At 43.3% G+C, this 19,605-nt stretch overlaps 2 protein-coding genes across 2 annotated transcripts; both read left to right on the forward strand.

The window, feature by feature from the left end:
• The first annotated feature begins 3,524 nt into the window (after nucleotides 1-3,524).
• rab5c (RAB5C, member RAS oncogene family) lies at nucleotides 3,525-7,743 on the forward strand. The gene is made up of 5 exons (XM_068718474.1): nucleotides 3,525-3,867; nucleotides 5,464-5,615; nucleotides 5,825-5,947; nucleotides 6,047-6,140; nucleotides 6,478-7,743. Exons 1-5 carry the CDS (start codon nucleotides 3,702-3,704, stop codon nucleotides 6,603-6,605), a joined length of 663 nt encoding a protein of 220 aa, XP_068574575.1. The 5' UTR covers nucleotides 3,525-3,701; the 3' UTR covers nucleotides 6,606-7,743.
• Nucleotides 7,744-9,143: 1,400 nt separating this feature from the next.
• On the forward strand, nucleotides 9,144-17,314 carry kat2a (K(lysine) acetyltransferase 2A). Its single transcript, XM_068718727.1, has 18 exons — nucleotides 9,144-9,368; nucleotides 9,706-9,829; nucleotides 9,978-10,123; nucleotides 10,207-10,296; nucleotides 10,578-10,759; nucleotides 11,276-11,467; nucleotides 11,685-11,791; nucleotides 12,307-12,411; nucleotides 12,647-12,783; nucleotides 12,865-13,073; nucleotides 13,151-13,277; nucleotides 13,755-13,865; nucleotides 13,953-14,096; nucleotides 14,201-14,315; nucleotides 14,399-14,435; nucleotides 14,551-14,614; nucleotides 14,684-14,768; nucleotides 14,899-17,314. The coding sequence occupies exons 1-18, from the start codon at nucleotides 9,144-9,146 to the stop codon at nucleotides 15,090-15,092; spliced, it is 2,394 nt and encodes a 797-aa protein (XP_068574828.1). The 3' UTR covers nucleotides 15,093-17,314.
• Nucleotides 17,315-19,605: the final 2,291 nt, after the last annotated feature.

Below are 19,605 nucleotides of genomic sequence, written 5' to 3' on the forward strand. Positions count from 1 at the left end.
TTATGACGTGTGGACCTTGTCCTTCTCAAGTGGTGACACATCTTGACAAACCAGCTCTAAAAGAAGCACTGCGACTTTGTCCCCCCCATCGGTATACATAATATTTGGGTTTTTGGTTTATGTAAGGACACCCCTCGCTATGTTTCAGCCCTGTCTAAAGTTGTAGGTCAGTACTGTTGAGGAGAAAAATAGGGCTTAGTAATGTCTTCTATTTTCCTAAAGTGTATTATGGTCGTAATATGTGTATTTAGGCCAGTGGTGCTGAGCTGCCATCAACAAGGCCCCAACCTACATTTGTTATACCTTCAGGAAGGAGCAGGTGTAGAAATGAAGCGCCTGTTTACATGATTTACTAAAAAACTACTTGGAGAAAAACATCAAAGAGGACGGGGACAAAGGCTCTTTTTAGATAACTAGAAGAACTTGAAAGACCATTTCTTGAAATGCTTTCACGGGTGCAGACGGGATTTTGTTTGAATTTTAACTAGCCAGCACTTTGATTTTAATGCATGAAGGAAGAGAAGGTTTTATTCTTGTCTTTTTCAAAAGACAGCATTTATTATAAGATGCATCTCATATAGTGAGCAATTATGTAAATTGGTACCTTTTTAATATTCATCTGCTTCAGTTGGTAAACTTTTTATTAGTTTTGATTTTTTTGTGTGCAGGTTTTGGCTGGGCCGATGGTTGGCTATATTTCTCTGTTTGGGTACAGAGCGGTTTCAACATAACTCATGAGAAAAAGGAAGTGCCTGTGATTTCCTACTGGCCTTCCTAACTGCTAGCGATGAGTATCACGTTTGTTTTCCCTGTGTTATGTCCCCAGTTTTCCCGTCACTGTTTTCAAGGCCATTCTCTACTAGAAACCTGAAATGTCGAAGGCCTTTACCTTGGATCAACACCACTTCCTGTTTCACTAGAGCGCTCAAGGATTGTTCTGCATTTGTGTCTTTTGTTGACGCCTTGGAGCAAAAAATGTTACATATGAAATAGGTTAGGTTAAAGTCTGGCCATTGGACATACTAGACAAAAGGAGGCTGGTGAAGCAGCTCCTTCATATCAGACACCACCAGTTCTTCTGGGACTCCGCCCTTCAAAAGAAGTGAGCAGCACAAGTCCCTGCTTGTGTTCGTGAAACTGGTATAGCGATGCCAGCTGCAAAGGTTGTTTGACTGACACTTAAATGGAATGTGTGACTGAGTTCAGATTTTCTCATTACATGATTACAATTTGAATAAACACTGCCATGAATTAGCTCCGTGTATCTATGCATATGTTTAATTTGTGCACACGTTCTCATATTTAGGCGTTCAATGCACTGCAACCCCTGCTAAGTGCTTGGATGTCACGCCGGCAGCAGAGCATACAGGAGGCCATGATGAATATTTCACAGGCTCTCCCTCTAGTCTGCTCCTCCATTTCGGTGACCCATGTGCCGCTGTCTCTCTGTGACCCACTTGCCTGTGGAGGTCTTCAGAGCCCATTAGGGACGCCATCAAAGCATCCGTCGCAGGCTGCTTAAGATGTGTGCAGGTCTGTCTCAGTGCAACAACACAGCCTTTGATGGCCAGACAGACGCGACTTCTTCCTTTTTTTAAATGGTGCGCTCATTATTGATGTCACTTAACCGTTACTACGCCGTCGGTTAGCAGGTAGCAGACTGTGTGTGTGTGTGTGTGTTTGTGTTTTGCTATTAATAGTTGTATTCTACGGTATCTTGGAAGCAAAAAACAAATCTTCAGCCCAGGACACAACGTCTGTTATGCGTCCCAGAGGTTGCTCTTTATGTCTTTTGAGACCTTCTTTGCTAGTCAGGGTGTTTTCTAGGTCTGTTCCCACAAACCCGGTCCGTCCATCCATCCCTCGCTCATCTTTGCATCCTCTCTTGAGGAATGTGAACAGGTGAAAGCTCATCTCTGCTGCTTGCAATCAAATGAGCACAGCCCTCATGTCTGTTTGACCCAGGGAACAGAGTGCCATTTTATCCCTTCTCTGCTGCCGCTGTGAAGCCTTCCCTCGGCTCTTTAGAGCCTTGTGATGGTGTGTCTACTAGTTAAAGAGTCCAGAGAGACCTGAGGTGCACCGCTGATGATGTCTGCTGTAGTTGGATAGATACATTTGGTGACATGCTGAAGTTGGACACGATTTCTTTAACAATAACACATGTAGAGCCGACTTATCTTTACGTTTGAGTGAAGGGCAAACACTGTAAAAGAACTGCTATGTTCTGTGACCGGGATTTCTAAACTTCAACTAAAGCTGCAAACACACAATAGTAGACGTAGACCGGCACAACAAAATGTGTTCATATATTGAACATATGCAGATTGTTTGGTTGGTACGCTGTCTAATGAAGAATGCCAGTTCTGACAGATCTGTCACATGCTGAAGCTTAAGTCCGGCTCAGCAACGAGCTGAGAGAAAAAACAGCCTCGCACAACCAAACTCTTAATTATTCAGGTATTAAGTTAACTCTAAGTTCTCCTCACTCTCAAGGTTTCACCTCTAACTTGTAAATAATCTTAAGTCTTCAGCATGCGTTGTGTTTCTGTGTGCCAGCGACAAAGCCGAGGCTATCCCCGAGTTTTAATGTGCTCAGCAGTAAACGGTCTTCTGCAATCTTCACTTCCTGCTTTGAGCTGAGTTGTTTCCTGTCCTTTTTGGCCAAGCAGAAGCTGACTGACCTCACGTGTATCACCCAACTGAAAAAAAAAAAAAAGATTAGGCAAGGTTTCATAGATGCAAAGCAGACTGATGTCTCATTTCTACCGTCTTTACATCACGTTTGTGGATAATTAAAGCCAAATTTAAAAATGTTAGTGTACACCGAGAATAAACTGCCTGAGTCATTGTGTAGATACATGCCACCTGGTCCTTTTTAAAAAAACAAAACATGGTCGCTGGAAGTTGCAGTGTTGGACATATTTAACTTAATGTTAGTATTTCATTATCAGATGTTGTGCCGTTGCTACATCCGTGGAAGCAGCCACAAAGATCTTAACGCTACACAAGCTCGTCATGGCGTCAGACTGTGGCCAGATGTCTGTTCAGAGATGACTAACAGGAAAAAATGTGTTGAGCTTCTATGATTTATACATACGTTCATTTTACATTTCTTCAATGTACCATCAGTTCTCCAGATGCACATCCTTTTATTTGTGTTATAATTGTATTATGCTCCGCTGAAGTAAGGCAAAAAGTACCCGAGTGTTCTCCTCCAGCACTTGTTTATACTAAACATGGTTCAAGGATAAACTCTTTATCTGAGGCCCCGCCCAGTGGGATGCATGTTTCTGTGTCAACAACTTGTCTGTTGTTGTAATCTTGGCTCAAACAAAAGTGTTAGTGCAGATGTACTTTACAGAAACACTGTAGTTAACGTGACTCTTTACTTGTCAGTCGACTGCCAGCTAGTAGCAACTCTACTAATGATGAACTACCACAATATTCTACTATTGTAGTTGGAAATGAAGCTTAACAGACTAAACAATGTGTTGTATTTTCCAGCTCCCACCGGTGAGGTCTCCTCTTCCTCTGGCTCGTCTACCTGCCTGAACTCAACGTGCCCCCCCTCCCTCCCCCCCTCACCGACCCCCCTCCCCCTGCCTGGACCAAGACCCAGGCCTAAAGTCAACCAGACTTCCTCCCTCTTCTTCTTCTTCTTCTTCTTCTTCTCCCTCCCGAATTCTCCACACCGTGCGATGGCAGGGCGAGGCGGACCGGCGCGGACCAACGGCACCGCAGCGAGCAACAAGATCTGCCAGTTCAAGCTGGTGCTGCTGGGGGAGTCGGCGGTGGGGAAGTCCAGCTTGGTGCTGCGCTTCGTCAAAGGCCAGTTCCACGAGTACCAGGAGAGCACCATCGGAGGTGAGGCTTTGCGTGTTCGAGTCCCATAACTGTGGATCGCGTGGCTGTAAAGAACCTCCATTTTTCTTGTCACGTGGTACTCGCTCTAAAACATTTTCAGCACATCAGTTGACATTAGAAACGTGTCTCTGCCGGTCCAGAGGAGCTGATGACTCGCTTGTCGGTCTTAAGCTTGTGCAGGAGACGGAGCCGCAGAACCGGTTCTTTGCTCCTGACTATCCTCACACATGTTGATTTTTGCAGAAAAAATATTTGTGGCTAACAAAGAGCTGAGAAAGGGCAGAACATGACTAGATGGTCCTCTGCAAATACTCTGTAGTCTTTAGGCAGCCGAGGAGTGAGGTTACTTGAAACAGGAAGGAATTGAGCCAACAATGGTGATTTCCTGGACCTCCTGCAGATCAGTGAAGCTGGTGAAAGAGTGGTGTCATCGTTTTCAAGCATGAATATTCAGTCTGCAGCTAGTGTTGGGGTTAAATGTGTCTGTGCTTCTCCATTATGGTGATTACAGCTTGAGGGCTGCCGAAGTAAACTTTTAACTGAAGTTAAACCATTAAGTGCAACTCCTCGGGCCAGGCTGGAAAATGAACAGCGGCAGGTTTCCGCTGGAGCGGCGGACTTCTGACTTCTGGGATTGGTCATTATGTCGTTCAGACGAGCACACATTGTCTTCTCAAGATGTTTTCTTTGAGGATTCTGATTTCTTTCTCTTTTTAAAGTCTGATCTGCCGATTCCAATTTTCTTTTAATAATTGACAAAATACACAAACATTTTTGTAACTTTTTTTGAATGGCAAATGCAATTGTATGTTCATAAATATGAGAGAAAATATCATTATATACAGTGAACATAGGCCTATTATAGAGAGTCAGCCTTGTGTTATCTATCTAACACTGCATTTATTTATCTATTTATTAATACAAAACTATTTATGAATCGGTATGTATTCACAAGAAAGTAAAGGTGTGTGTATTATGGTATTGTAGTCTTATTAAGTTAATTTTTCCAGATGTTTTTTAAGGTTGTTTCTCCGTGTGTGTGTGTGTGTGTGTGTGTGTGGTGGGTTGGTTACGTCTGTGCCGCTTTGTGTGAGACGTAAAACCACGTGTGTAAATTTGGCGAAATATGAGATTGAAGCGATTCATTTGCTGTCTATTATTTGACTACATGTTTCAGCTCTACAAGTCGACTTTAGCTGCTATCCTGTGTATGATTCTATGAAGACAATAACATTAATAACTAGTAACAGGTCTTTTTTTACGTCATTTCTGTTCAGTTCCTTTTCCTCGTCGCCTCCATGTTCTGAGTCATGTGTCTGTAGGATGTGGGAACAGGATGCTCGCTGCTTACACTCTCACCGAGTCAGCATGTTTTATACACTACTGAACCGTGGAGTCAGCTGAACGACTGGTCAAAGATTACAAAGCTTTAAACTCTGTGCAAGTGAGAGCTCAGTTTCTTCCGTCATGTGACGGGCCGGCTGAGTAAGCGACTTGTACGCAGTACTAGTGATGTGCCACAGTACAGTTCAACTTTACAAATGATGTATTTTCTGCTCTGATATTCCTTCTAATACGTACTCTTTTCCTTTCCAGCTGCCTTCCTCACCCAGACGGTATGTCTGGATGACACAACGGTGAAGTTTGAGATCTGGGACACTGCGGGACAGGAGCGGTATCACAGCCTGGCTCCCATGTACTACAGGGGAGCCCAGGCCGCCATCGTGGTCTACGACATCACCAACACAGTAAGTCACGTGGCCTCTGACGGGACACCAGCCGGCCTCTGTCGTCTGTAGGCTGAACTGGTGTCTTCCAGTTTGGGTTGATGATTGTTTCATTCGACAGACGGCTCCAGACCTTTGGTCTGAACTCCCACGTAAAACTGACATCAGGGATTTAAAGTTTAAAAGCACTTTATCTCATGTTTATGCACTTTTTGTTTTTGTTTTTAAAGGATACATTCACACGTGCAAAGAACTGGGTGAAGGAGCTCCAGCGACAAGCCAGCCCAAATATTGTTATTGCACTGGCAGGAAACAAAGCAGACCTGGCCAACAAGAGAGCCATAGACTTCCAGGTAAAGATACCGTCTGATACTGAAGTCTACAATCCTTTCATGACATTTCTGAATAAAAAAGAAGCTCCCAATCTGTCCGTTTCTGTGTTTTATCTTTAGGAAGCACAGGCGTATGCAGATGACAACAGCTTGCTCTTCATGGAGACTTCAGCCAAGACTGCGATGAATGTCAACGAGATCTTTATGGCTATAGGTGAGCGCTCCACGCATTTCACTGCTCTCATCAACAGGAAGCAGATCTGTGACTATCTTGATAGTGTTAGACTCTAGAGCTGCCACTGATCAATTCATCTGCCAATAATTTTTTTTTGATTAATCAATTTAAATATTTGGGAATATCATTTCCCAGAGCTCAAGATGGAGTCTTTAAATTCCTTATTTTATTTGACCATCAGTCCAAATCCCCCAAAATGTGCTTGTAATGTAATGGAAGACAAAGAAAAATGGCAAATCCTCACATTTGAGGTCACAAATGGTCAATTGTTGCCATAGTGCAGTAATTCATTTGTTGTACTCCAAACCCAAAACAGCCAAGAAGCTTCCTAAGAACGAGCCTCAGGGCGGACCGGGCGCCGGCGGACGAACCCGAGGCGGCGTGGACCTGCAGGAGGCCGCACCGCAGGGCAGGAGTGGCCAGTGCTGTGGGGGCGGGAACTAACGAGTCAGCTGATCCGACCAATCCTCAGCCTCCATCAACCAGACCAGATATTAGCCAGCTGTCAAACAATGTCCCATCGGTCAAACCGAACCAAACGGTCGGACCAACCACCCTACGAGCAACACGGCACCAATTAACTGTTCAGCAAACGAGTCCACTGGCCAGTGAACTGCCGACCAACGGACCAAGAAATCAACCCACCGGCTTATTTACACAATCATATTCAAACCCCAGGACCAGTCCATGACCTCGCTATTGATGATGGACACTTGACGTCGCCTTAGGAGGGGAAAAAACGTCCCATTCATGGATGAAGAAAAGAAAAGAAGAAAAAAAATCAGTCATTACCATTGGCTCTTAAAACAGCCATCTTGCTCATTGTTTTTTTTTCTGCATTTGTGTAGAGGGAAAAAAAATTAAAGCAACAGGAATTGCTATAAACGGGCTCATTGGCCCCGCCCCCTTTCCTCTGTCCCCTGCTTTCTCATGCACCATAAATGTATGAAGTATTTCCATCATGGTCGTGTGACACTGTTTAAAACTCCAGCTGCATGCAGCAGTCCTTCGCTTCTCTGTCTTGTTCCTGGAGAAGACGGAGAGGGAAGGTTCCTAACGGGACAACGGGAATGGACAGATGTTTCCTTCTTGGTAGAACTGTGTAGATTGAATTATTACATCGTTATTGTCGTCACTATTATTATTATTATTATTATTATTATTATTATTATTACTTCTTTTGACGCAGGCTGTTCATTATGATTTGAAAGCCTTTAAGGTTTTACAATCGCCTATCTGTTATCAAACCATACACAGTAAATAGTACTTTAATAACATCGTCACTCATAAGTAATTTTAGCATTAATGTAATGTTTTTGAATCCTCCTTGTACAATGACAAAATACATAAAACCAGTTTTTCTTGACCAAAATCACAGCTGTGTGTTGACGAGCGTTGCTGTATTTGTATCAGACTTTTCAAGTTTATAATCAATCGGTAGTGACTGTCGAACATTATCTTCCCAATCTCTACATGATGTTTTATCAACCTTAATTCATTTTGTGATGGATTTTTCTTTTTTCTTTCTGGAGATCTATGGTATTAAATGCACTGGTTGTGTCTCATCATCTTTGTGAATCGAGATGTTCTCGTCGGCTTCCTTTCCTTTTTCTCTCTTTTGCTACTCTTCGTATCGGGAGGGATTGCTTTCACCTGTAATGACATCATGTTATGACATCGACAACTAGCACAACAGTACCTGTTAGGTGTGTGTGTGTGTGTGTGTGTGGGGGGGGGGGGGGGTATGGGTAAATAAAGAATAAGAAAACAATGTAATTTTACCAATAAACAAGGGGAAAGTATCTTTTCTGTATGCCTGTTTGACCATTATTTAATGTCCAAATATTGTTGACTGATTATTTTAAACTAGTGACAATTACCAGTGGAACGTTTGCCTCTTTTATTTAAACAATCATAGCTCTGCGATCAAAATTTACAAAAGGCCAATATGAAAGAAATTCCTAATCTAAACTTGACTTAATTAGAATTTAATAATTTCTACGTATTTGTAAATATATCTGACTTGTAATACTTGTTTCCACAAACACTACCCATAATCGCCACAGGCGAGGCGTGTTGCCTTCAAGTACTACAACCTTTCTCCACCGAGTCTAAGCCAGATGTACTGACACTTCTAGTGAGGCTTCCTCTGCAAAATGTTTAGAAAGAATATAGAGCAGGAGACCGCAGTGTTCCTAATATTCTGTCTACTAGTAGGTAGCATCAAGGCTGTTCATTGCAATTTATTACATGGAGCAATTATTTACAGATAATTTGTTAGATACCTTATCGTGAAAACATACAACCGGAAGTGATAATATGGTATTATATGTGCATTCACGCTAACTTTACTAATTTATGGTGTTGTAGTTCATAACATCGACCACTAGAGGGCAGTGAACGCTCATGATTTTAAATAGACTCGCATGTAACTGTCATCTCCACTTAACGGCCACTTTTATTAATAAACGCTTTTCAATATGGCCAAAGATATAGTGACGCACTGTGACCACTGGAGGGCACTGAACACTCAAGACAACCACCAACTACACAAGTATAAAGTCAGACATAAAAGCATACTATAACTTCCGGTGGAAATATTCAAAATAATACATTCAAGTTAGTCAGAGGCGCAGATATTATCAGTGATATATATATTGAATATTGTGGTACATGGATGATTTGAGGTCTCTTCCGGCGTGGTCACGTAATGTTGTGACGTTGAAGCGACAAATATTGGTGAAATATTTATACTTTGAAAGGTTGATACTGTGTCGAAAAGTCTGCTTCCAGCGTAAAATGAAGTGTTTGCATTATTTCCATTATTGATGTATGTTCTTAACGCCTATGTCTAGAAGATCTCAAAACAGGAATTTAAAATTCTAAACATTGCTGTTGTTCTCTTAAATCTAATTTTCCCGACAGCGCTTGAACGCAGCATGTGAGGTAAACGAGAGCAGAGGACGAGTCTAGCGCGTGGACATGTCGGACCCGGCGGCGCAGGCCTTGCAACCCCGGCTTCTCCAAGCTCAGACAGCTGGGTCAGCTGGGTCCAGTACCGCCGCGACAGGCTCCGGGTCAGGAAACAGTGACCCGGCAAGACCGGGACTTAGCCAGCAGCAACGTGCAAGCCAGAAGAAAGCCCAAGTCCGAGCTTTCCCACGGGCGAAAAAGCTCGAGAAACTTGGCGTATTCTCCGCATGCAAGGTAGCTAGCTTAGCTAGCCAAAGTTCACCACAACAAAGCACTCCTCGGGCAGTATTAGCATTAATGTAGGAGGGGGAGCGAGTTGTAGCGCAGTTAAAACAAAAACATAAACGATAGCGTAATGACGTGTCGTAATTGTTAACTTTTGTAGCTAGCTAGCTAGGTAGACAGTCTCCCGGACACTTGTATTATCCACATTAACGTTGGTTCTTTGTAGGCGCGTGCATTATCAGCTAGCTTAACATAACCGTTTAGTCATTCATTGACGTACAAGAACACCAGCAAGTTACTGTGTACGCCGTTTATTGTGTGTTCACCGTATTTTGCCTCTTCTCAGGCTAGTGACACATGCAAATGCAATGGATGGAAAAACCCAAATCCACCGTCAGCCACACGTATGGACCTGCAACAGCAAGCAGCCAGTCTGAGCGAGCCGTGCCGCAGCTGTGGACATGCTCTGGGTACAAACTAATCAACTTCCACGTACACACCTGTCCTTTTTCCTTATAGCAAATTAATCTACAAGCCAGTGACGTCTTGTCATCCCATTTGTATTGACTTTTTATACGTTTGATCTCTCGCTTTAATTGTTTCATGTTTTACTCACAGCTGACCATGTGTCCCACTTGGAGAACGTGTCTGAGGATGAGATTAACAGGCTGTTGGGGATGGTGGTGGACGTGGAGAACCTTTTCATGTCTGTGCACAAAGAGGAGGACACTGACACCAAGCAGGTCTACTTCTACCTTTTCAAGGTAAGCAAAAGTGTGTCTCGCGTCTGTGTAACAGGTGAAACAAACCGCCGTGGCACAGTTCTTATCCACCCTGTTCTCCTTAGCTGCTGAGGAAATGCATCCTGCAGATGAGCCAGCCGGTCGTAGAGGGATCCCTTGGTAGTCCACCCTTTGGAAAGCCCAACATTGAGCAGGTAAACACGATACGAGAAGAATCTTCAGGTTGTTTTCTAGCAGTAACTGTAAAAACAACAGGATTGTGCTGCCTTTCTCTAGAAACAGACATGTTTGTCATATGTTCATGCTTGTTATTTATCCTATAGTTTTGTAATATGACAGGTGGTGATCCGTGTGCTCAACCTGTGGAAAATAGTTTTGTTAACACAAACTCATGTCACATGTCACATTCATCGTATGCTGCCACTTTTCCCCCCTGCCTCCTTTCCTTTATCTTTCGTTTCCTTTTCCTCCAAAGGGGGTTTTGAATTTTGTTCAGTACAAGTTCAGCCACCTAGCACCGAAGGAAAGGCAGACCATGTTTGAGCTGTCAAAGATGTTCCTCTTGTGCCTAAATTACTGGAAGCTGGAGACACCAACACAGTATCGCCAGCGCACCCAGAAAGATGACGGGACGGCATACAAAGTGGACTACACAAGGTGTGATGTTGTTGTTGTTGTTGTTGTTGTTGTTGTTGTTAAAGGAAGCAGGTACCGTATTTTCCGCACTATAAGGCGCACTTAAAAGCCTTTAATTTTCTCAAAAAACGACAGTGCGCCTTGTAATCCGGAGCGCCTTATATATGGATCAATTGGTTAATTGGTTGATCCATACTGGTTGTACACGGCGCTCTGTCAAAATGTTTCAGTACGACGGGTAAACTACAAAGCCGCACCGCTTGCAGCATTACGGCTACCGTAGTCAGGGGCGTCGCCGAAGTAATAGTGGTAAACACCGGTACTGTGCTGTAGTAGCTTCTATTCTATGCGCCTTATAATCCGGTGCGCCCTATATATAAAAACAGTTCTAAAATAGGCCATTCATTGAAGGTGCGCCTTATAATCAGGTGCGCCTTATAGTGCGGAAAATACGGTACATGCTTTTACTTGTAAGATATCTGTGTAGATGCTGATACCTGTCTGTAGAATAAAAGTGTTTTCCCGTATGGCTCCTAGGTGGCTGTGCTACTGCCACGTCCCTCAGAGTAACGACAGCCTGCCGCGCTATGAAACCACTCACGTGTTCGGACGCAGCCTCCTCAAGTCCATCTTCACTGTGACCCGACGGCAGCTCCTGGAGAAGTTCAGAGTGGAGAAGGACAAGCTGCTCCCAGAGAAACGCACTCTCATCCTCACACACTTCCCCAAGTAAGCTGACTCTCTTGAAGTTGTGTGTGTGAGAGATTTAATTCAGGCTCTAAAGAACTAATCGCAGTGTGCACATATTGTTTATGTGTATACTGTGTTCAAGTCTATAGACTAGTTGTTTTCAGTCATGTGACAATAGCACAATACATGTAATTCTATAGCTACCCTCTTGTTGATGTTTCCCCTTGTACTAACCTTTCCCTCTGAATGTCATCAGGTTCTTGTCCATGCTGGAGGAGGAAATCTACGGAGACAATTCACCGATCTGGGAGGCTGACTTCACCATGCCGGCCTCTGACGGCACACAGCTGGGCCATCAGACAGGTGATGCAGACGTACCGCCGGCTACTCAATGAACTATGACATTTGTATTGGGACTATAAAACACAGATGTTTCAGCCTATTAGATACTACAGAATGTACAACGATGCCTTTACTGATCCCCAGAGAAGAAAGTCACACGCTACAACATGTAAAAAAAACAACCTAAATCACGGAATGATGAGGAAACAGATTAGGAACAAAAAACAAAGAGAAAGATGCATTTTATTCAACAAGCTATATAAATAACAATACCATCGGACATTGGGCAACTATACACATGTGCAGAAACAATGCGCCTAGCAGTGTAACTCCAAAAGCCTAATTGAAGTGGTATTGTACCTTGTTAAGAGTCACACAGAATAGATATGTATTTATAGTTTATGTAATGTATATTATACTTCTATAGGTATGAAAGTAAATATGTTATTCAAAAAATATAGGGAAACATCATAGCTGACTTGCAGTTGTCACAGTTCCTGTTGTCTGGTTTCTAATCATGAACCTGTGCGTTGCAGTGATCAGTCCTGCTGCTGGGTCCGGCTCCCCCGCGCTGCCCAAAGGTCTGAGCAGCATCTCCTCTCTGGGCAGCATGGACACCGGAGCTGTAGAGCCCATCACAGGTCTGTCAGCTCTGACTCTTTGAAGTATTGTGTAATATTGAAAGCCACCGTGAAGCGCGCACACACACACACACACACACCTGCGACTGCATACGTTGGGGGTCGATGATGGTAATAAATGAGGGATTTTACCCTGCGTGGCTCCGTGGCTAACAAAACCCTTTGATGGCTCTGAAATGCTTGTTAGCCGACTCCTCTCATTCTTTTGATCTGAGCAATGTCGCCGTTTGTTCAGGAGAGAAACGCAAACTCCCGGAGGCGCTGACCCTGGAGGATGCCAAGCGGATCCGTGTGATGGGAGACATTCCTATGGAGCTGGTCAATGAAGTGATGATGACGATCACCGACCCTGCTGCTATGCTCGGACCAGAGGTACGTCGTTCAGTCTCAGATGAAGGCCCAAAGGTCTTATTTAATGCAAATATTGACTTTTTTAAAAATTTATATTGCTAGACTAATCTTCTGACTCCAAACGCTGCCCGTGACGAGACTGCCAGGCTGGAGGAGAGGCGGGGAATCATAGAGTTCCACGTTATTGGAAACTCGCTCTCCCAGAAGTCCAACAAGAAGATCCTGATGTGGCTGGTTGGCCTGCAGAACGTCTTCTCTCATCAATTACCTCGCATGCCCAAAGAGTACATCACCCGGCTGGTGTTTGACCCGTAAGTAGATCTATTCTAGTTCTCTTGTGTCTCCATCGCACATCTGCACACTGTTCTGACGGCTCCGACTTTCACAGGAAGCACAAGACCCTAGCCCTTATTAAAGATGGCCGCGTCATCGGAGGCATCTGTTTTAGGATGTTTCCCACTCAGGGCTTCACGGAGATCGTCTTCTGTGCCGTCACATCCAACGAGCAAGTTAAGGTAAACGATGAGCGTCTATTTTACTGAGAGTTGTGGTGGGCCAAGCAGACTAACAAGGCGCTTGTCAACATTCTGTCATCTGTTGTAGCTTTAGCACCCTATTGCTTCATGTATTAAATTAATTTATAATGATAAAAGCCTTAGTTGGGAACATTTAGCAGGACTCCTAGTGTTAAGATAACGTCATTTGTGAATTTGGAAACAAATAGTATTCAGAGACGCCTTAAATCCATTCTTAAAAGTAGCCACGATGCACCATACTGACAGCCACCAACTTCTCCTTTAGTCCTTTTTCTATAAACTTCAGCTTCTCTTAAAGCTTTTAGTATTGATTGGTCTTTCCTAAAGAAAGAAACAGCTACACAATATATTTATTCTACCATATCTTTTTATTATGAAAAGATCAGAATAGTATGGAGATGCCTTTTGTAAGAAAACCCATTTTTGACGAAGTCTTTTCTCTGTTTTTTGTTTTAGGGCTACGGTACCCACCTGATGAATCACCTGAAGGAGTACCACATCAAGCACAACATCCTCTATTTCCTCACTTACGCTGACGAGTACGCCATCGGCTACTTCAAGAAGCAGGTACTGCAGGCGTTGACCCGTGCATTAGCTCCGCTCCTGTCCTCTCCCTAAACCTCGTCCTTTCAGTAACTTCTTCTCTCCTCGCAGGGCTTTTCCAAAGACATCAAAGTGCCGAAGAGTCGATACCTGGGATACATCAAAGACTACGAGGGAGCGACCCTCATGGAGTGTGAGCTGAACCCGAGGATCCCCTACACCGAGCTCTCTCACATCATTAAAAGACAGAAGGAGGTACGTGAGGCTGAGAGATCTTCTCATTAAAGCCAAAATGTGTGTGTTTTCTGCTATGAATCTTTGAGTTTTTAACATCACAGATTTCTTAAATGTCATGACAGATTATTAAGAAGCTGATAGAGAGAAAACAGAGTCAGATCCGGAAGGTTTACCCGGGTCTGACCTGCTTCAAAGAGGGCGTACGGCAGATTCCGGTGGAGAGCATTCCCGGCATAAGTGAGTGTTTGGTTATTGTGAAACAAAATAAACTAATAATAATCTGTATTATCGTATTACTTAAATAGTTTTTTTTCTTCCAGGAGAGACGGGATGGAAACCCAGTAACAAGGACAAAGGGTAAACATTAAGCACCTTTTGCTGTGTTCACTCTGGGTCAGACTGACTGTATCAATACCAATAACAAAAAGTTTAGTCCCTATTTGACTCGCTTACCTTTCTACGTGTTTTGCAGGAAAGAGGTGAAGGACCCTGACATGTTATACAACATGTTAAAGAACCTCCTGGCCCAGATAAAGGTACGAGTCGACTGTTTACACCTACAGGAGTAATGAGAACAGACACTAACCAGCGCTTTATCCCTCCAGACTCATCCCGATGCCTGGCCCTTCATGGAGCCGGTGAAGAAATCGGAGGCTCCGGATTACTACGAGATCATCCGCTTTCCCATCGGTGAGCGAGCGTCGCTTTGATTCCACGGCAGCTTTTATTCTCTTTGATTACATTCGGTTCCTGTTAAAGGTGCTCAATGCGAAATTCAGAGCATATCTGTTATTCTCTTCTTTTCAATTTCTTCCCGCAGACCTGAAGACCATGACGGAGAGACTTAAGAATAGATACTATGTGACCAAGAAGCTTTTCATTGCCGACCTGCAGCGAATCATCACCAACTGTCGCGAGTACAACCCTCCAGACAGCGAGTACTGCAAGAGTGCCAACACCTTGGAGAAGTTCTTCTACTTCAAATTAAAAGACGGAGGACTGATCGAGAAATGAAATGAGTTATTTACAGATTTCTTAACAGACGCGGGGCGACTTTCACTCACCCGGATGACGAGGAAAACGTCGCTATTGTCATATCTGAGTTAATAAAAGGGTATGTACATGACTGGAATAGTTGGACAAACGGAACCGTTTGGTAATATCAGATCAAGTTGAGCGTTACAAAGTGTCAAAATGGCATTACCTTTAAGTTAGCTTCTGTCATTTCCTCTGTTACTGTTCTCACAGTGGGTCAAGACTACATGTTTCATTAAGTGTACCAAAGTTATAGGTCCAAGTTATAACAATGCACACTTTCCACCATTATTTATAGTCTCATTGATTTGGTTTTGTCGCATGCAATGACATTTGTTCATTCCACTTTGTTTAAAACTCGTCACTCGAGCAGAAGTATACGTAGTGTAGAGTTCTTTCACAGAAAACTGGACCTCGGGACCTAAAGCCACGTTGCCTTTCGTTACTGACAGACACTTGAACATCCCGCCATCTTCATGATGAGTATAAAGATGAACGTTGTGTGAGGGGCGGAGTCCTTAAAATACTTAAAAACATGCTACTCTGACTCTCGAGTAGTTTGGTAACAATTCGATCAGTTGGTGAATAATTAATCTCACGCGGTTGTAAGTTGTTAATGAAGTGCAAAATACCGAACATGTGATGGTTACAGCTTTAGTGTATATTGAATTTTTTTTTTTAAACATTATTTTCAACATTCTTCCCCAAAAAAAAAAAAAAAAAAAGATAACCGATAGTAAAAAGCGTTTGTTGCTAATGATGGACTGGGCATCAAATATGTTAAAACAAATAGTTTCCCCAATCGTAGCTTCATGACAACAACACAGTGGATGTGATCTATACAGTTAACATGATGCACACCGTTTACACACCTCTGTCCACTGGCTCAGTTAGGATGAGGTCGCACGTTAGTTTAGCTCGCAGGTGTTCGTGATAGTTTCGTTCTGTTGCTGGACTCTGTTGTAGTACAGTCACTTACACACACACACACACACGCAGAGTCGTCTTTTTAGTGTACAGCCACACTGTGGTGGTCACAGGTTTACTGGATTGTTATGTTGACGAGCTCTAAACATGGTTCTGGGCTTTTGGAAAGAAGAGAACTGGTTTATTTATCACACCATACACGAGCTGTAGCGGGTGTTTAAGCTAGGACAGCTAACAATTTGAATTCATTAAAAAAAGAAAACGTTTAGCCCTTGTTGTTGCAGGTTGTTACTTCTTTTTTGTTTCCACAGTGACAAACATTTTAATGTTTGGTCAGTGCTTCTTTTATTGGAAGTAACTGTCTTGAGCCTGCTTGTTGAATGTTTCAGTGACTTGTGTGTGTTTATTTTGTACTTGGTTTATGACTAGCTTGGAATTACTGAAGTGATGTCAGCGTCGCATTATTCAGGGTTGTCTATTCCGTACTTTTCCCTCAATCTACCTATGCTGCATTTCAGATTTTCTTAAGTCTGAGTGAAGTTTCCACCTGTTTGAGGATGGCTACTGTCTCTAGTTTTACTGTAAAACTGTTCATGACAAAGTTGCCATATATATATATATATATATATAATATATATAAACAAAGGTTTCAGTCACTTGACTTTGGCTGAAAGATTTTGAGGATATCAAACATGACAAAATAAAAAACCTGCAAGAAAACGTCTCACTTGTGACCTCACGTGATGCTGCCACAATATCACAGATGATGGATGTCACAGAGTAGATGAAAACAACTTCCAGTGTATCTAATTGAATGTTTTATTATAGTACAACAGTTATCTTAAATGTGTTGCGTGTCAAATTGTGTCCATCCAGACTGTTCACCACTGATTAAACTATCAAATGTACACGCTAACTTTTCATGCATCCATGCTGGCGTGAGCCGGTGACAGAGGCTGTCCCGCTGTCTGTCCCTAAATGTCTCAGGAACGCCTGGAGTGAATTTCTTCAAATTTGGCACAAATGTCCACTTGCACTGAAAGAACTGATTATAATTTGGTGGTCAAAGGTCACTGACTTCACAAAATGTTTTTGGCCATGAATCTAGAATTCATTTGTTATTCTTGACAACTTCACACATGTCTAACAGGATAGACATGCGAGACATTTTGGACCGTCATTGCTGTAAACTGCAACTTGACTGAACACTATGAGGCAGTAATTCTAGTCTGTTGGAGTTGTTGGGCTATTAAACACTCATACCACTTGCTGTACATTGTTATAGAGTGACATTTTTCTTTCTTCAAAAACAATCTTTAGCTGAGTATGGACACCGTCTTACACAGAGCACACAAATCCGACAAAGTTTTGTTTTGGCCTGAAGATACAAGATGAATACTTGTGTCATTTTAACCTGTGAAAGCGACAGTGTTATTAAATTACAATTTAGTTTATTTCATTAATTTCGTCCTTAGCTTTCAATTCCCTTTAAACTGGCTACAGAAAAATTCATCATTTTTAATTTGCCGTATGCTGACAAGGAGCTCGTTCACTTCTGCACACAGAGAGCGAGCCATTAGCGTTCTAATGCAACCGAGGTGGTAACCACAGCAGTCTGCCCCTTCTTCCCATTACGTCCATGGTCTGTCCACGTTAAGCTATCTACGGCAGAAGCAGAGCAGCACCCTGGAATAAACCTTCAATAGGAGGCTGAGCAGTGCGATACCCCGATAATTGGAGGTCACCCCTTTATAAACCACCACTCCGGTCTGCCACTTCACAGGCACTGAAGAGGCATGTCAGCCACGACAGCCCAACAATGTCCAAAGCCTTCAGCATCTCAGGTCAAATCTCATCCACCCCTGGCGTTGTTTTTCTGAGGAACTATTTGACTACCTCAGCGAGCTCTGCCAAGTGTATGGCTGGGTCTTCCCCTGGGTCTTCGAACTCTGCCTCCACCACAGAGAATGTGTTGATGGGGTTCAGAAGTCTGGGTCCACAGATCTTCTCCCCTGCTGAACACAGCCTGAGCTTACCTGTTTTCAGTTTCTGAGTCGTCTGTTTGCCAGAACTTCCTTGAGGCCAACCGATAGTCCTTCTCCATAGTCTCCCCAAACTGTTCCAACACTTGGGTTTTTGCTTTGGCAACTGCTGCAGCCCTTCTGGCCAACGGCTACCTGTCGGTTGTTTCTTGAGACCCCTGGGCCAGCTAACCCCGAAAGTCCGCCTCCTTCGGCTTGGCGGCGTCCCCAGCTGGTTCTAAGGTTGCAGCGACGACAGGCACCGATGACCTCCTGACCACAACTCCTTGCAGCTGCTTCCACAATGGAGGCTTTTAGCATGGCCCACTCTGATTCCATGTCCCCAGCCTCCTTCAGATGCATGAAAGATTCTTGTTGAAGTTGAAGACCTTGTGTATAGGGGTCTCAGCAAGAATTTTCTCAGTTCACCCTAACTACTTTTTGATTCCAGAACAAGTTCTATGCATGGAAGTGACTCCACCTTACTTACCAGCTCCAGTTCCTTCCCCGCCAGAGAGGAGGCATTCCATGTCCCTAGATAAGGGTAGGCATAGGTCCCTGCTTTTGCCTGCCACCAGCTCACAATGCGCCCAACCCCAATGTCTGTACCTGTAAGTGGTGGCCGTCAGAGCGGATCCTTGTAGATTTTTGCCCGGCAAAGCCCCATGTGTCAACCTGACACTAGCGGGCGAGCTCCCTCTCCAGGTCAGGCTCCAGAAGGGGTCCAAGGTTTCCTCTTTCCAGGCGAGGTGCGACAATTCATTTATATCCAATTCATATAGGGTTTGTTAATGTCTCTTGGTCTAGTTCCTCCCCTGGGACTCTACCAAGAGTTATTTCCCCTCACAACAGGGATTCAGGGGCACAAAGTTGGAGGAGGGGCGTCAAAGCAGTTTCACGTGCCTCATAACTCTTTTGGTGCATGTTCGGTCATTTAAAACAATAAGTGTACTTTAAAAAGCGTGCGTCAGATGCTTTCAGTGCCTTTGGACCTTCAGTAACTTTCTTTAGTTTTAAGACTTAATAACAAATGTATTCAGTAACCTGCTTAGTTGGTACATATTTGTCTCTTAAACTATCCAGAAATATTTTGTATGTTAAATAGTGATCAAACCAAATGTGGCCAAATAGGTGCCTATTATTGTGCATCTGTGTAAAAAAAATCTGTTCTTTCGTACTTCTTCTGTACTTCTGTTTGAGTCTGTAGTAGTAGCCTTTAGGCTTTCTTTTCCTGATGCAACAAAAAGCAGGGCCCATTCAGGGTCTACTGTACACAAAACCTGACAAACCTTTTTCAGTTTCAGTGAAACACCCAACTGCAAGCCGCATAATATATAGTTTAAGATAAATATAAGATTACATATGGCTAGATTATAAAGGGTTTGTGAAAGGCTTACTTATTATTAGTGCTGTTCAAGCTTCCGCTGTCACTGCAAAGAGAAGACCAACTGTCGTTGCTCCAGAGCCTCCCTTAGTAGGAACCATTCTGTGGACATGTTACACAGGTTTAAGTTTCGTTTCTCCGTATCACACTCTGATCACGG

The sequence above is a fragment of the Cebidichthys violaceus genome, unplaced genomic scaffold (genome assembly GCF_023349555.1).
Source record: "Cebidichthys violaceus isolate CVI_PGR_0920_01 unplaced genomic scaffold, fCebVio1.0.p SCAF_23, whole genome shotgun sequence".
In the NCBI taxonomy this organism is placed as follows: domain Eukaryota; kingdom Metazoa; phylum Chordata; class Actinopteri; order Perciformes; family Stichaeidae; genus Cebidichthys; species Cebidichthys violaceus.

Coding starts and splice junctions, on each gene's coding strand:
- rab5c (XM_068718474.1), top strand. CDS start 3,702: ATGGCAGGGCGAGGCGGACCGGCGCGGACCAACGGCACCGCAGCGAGC. Junction 3,868..5,463: donor CCAGGAGAGCACCATCGGAG/GTGAGGCTTTGC, acceptor TTTCCTTTCCAG/CTGCCTTCCTCACCCAGACG. Junction 6,141..6,477: donor CGAGATCTTTATGGCTATAG/GTGAGCGCTCCA, acceptor AACCCAAAACAG/CCAAGAAGCTTCCTAAGAAC.
- kat2a (XM_068718727.1), top strand. CDS start 9,144: ATGTCGGACCCGGCGGCGCAGGCCTTGCAACCCCGGCTTCTCCAAGCT. Junction 9,830..9,977: donor CAGCTGTGGACATGCTCTGG/GTACAAACTAAT, acceptor TTTTACTCACAG/CTGACCATGTGTCCCACTTG. Junction 12,412..12,646: donor AGCTGTAGAGCCCATCACAG/GTCTGTCAGCTC, acceptor CCGTTTGTTCAG/GAGAGAAACGCAAACTCCCG.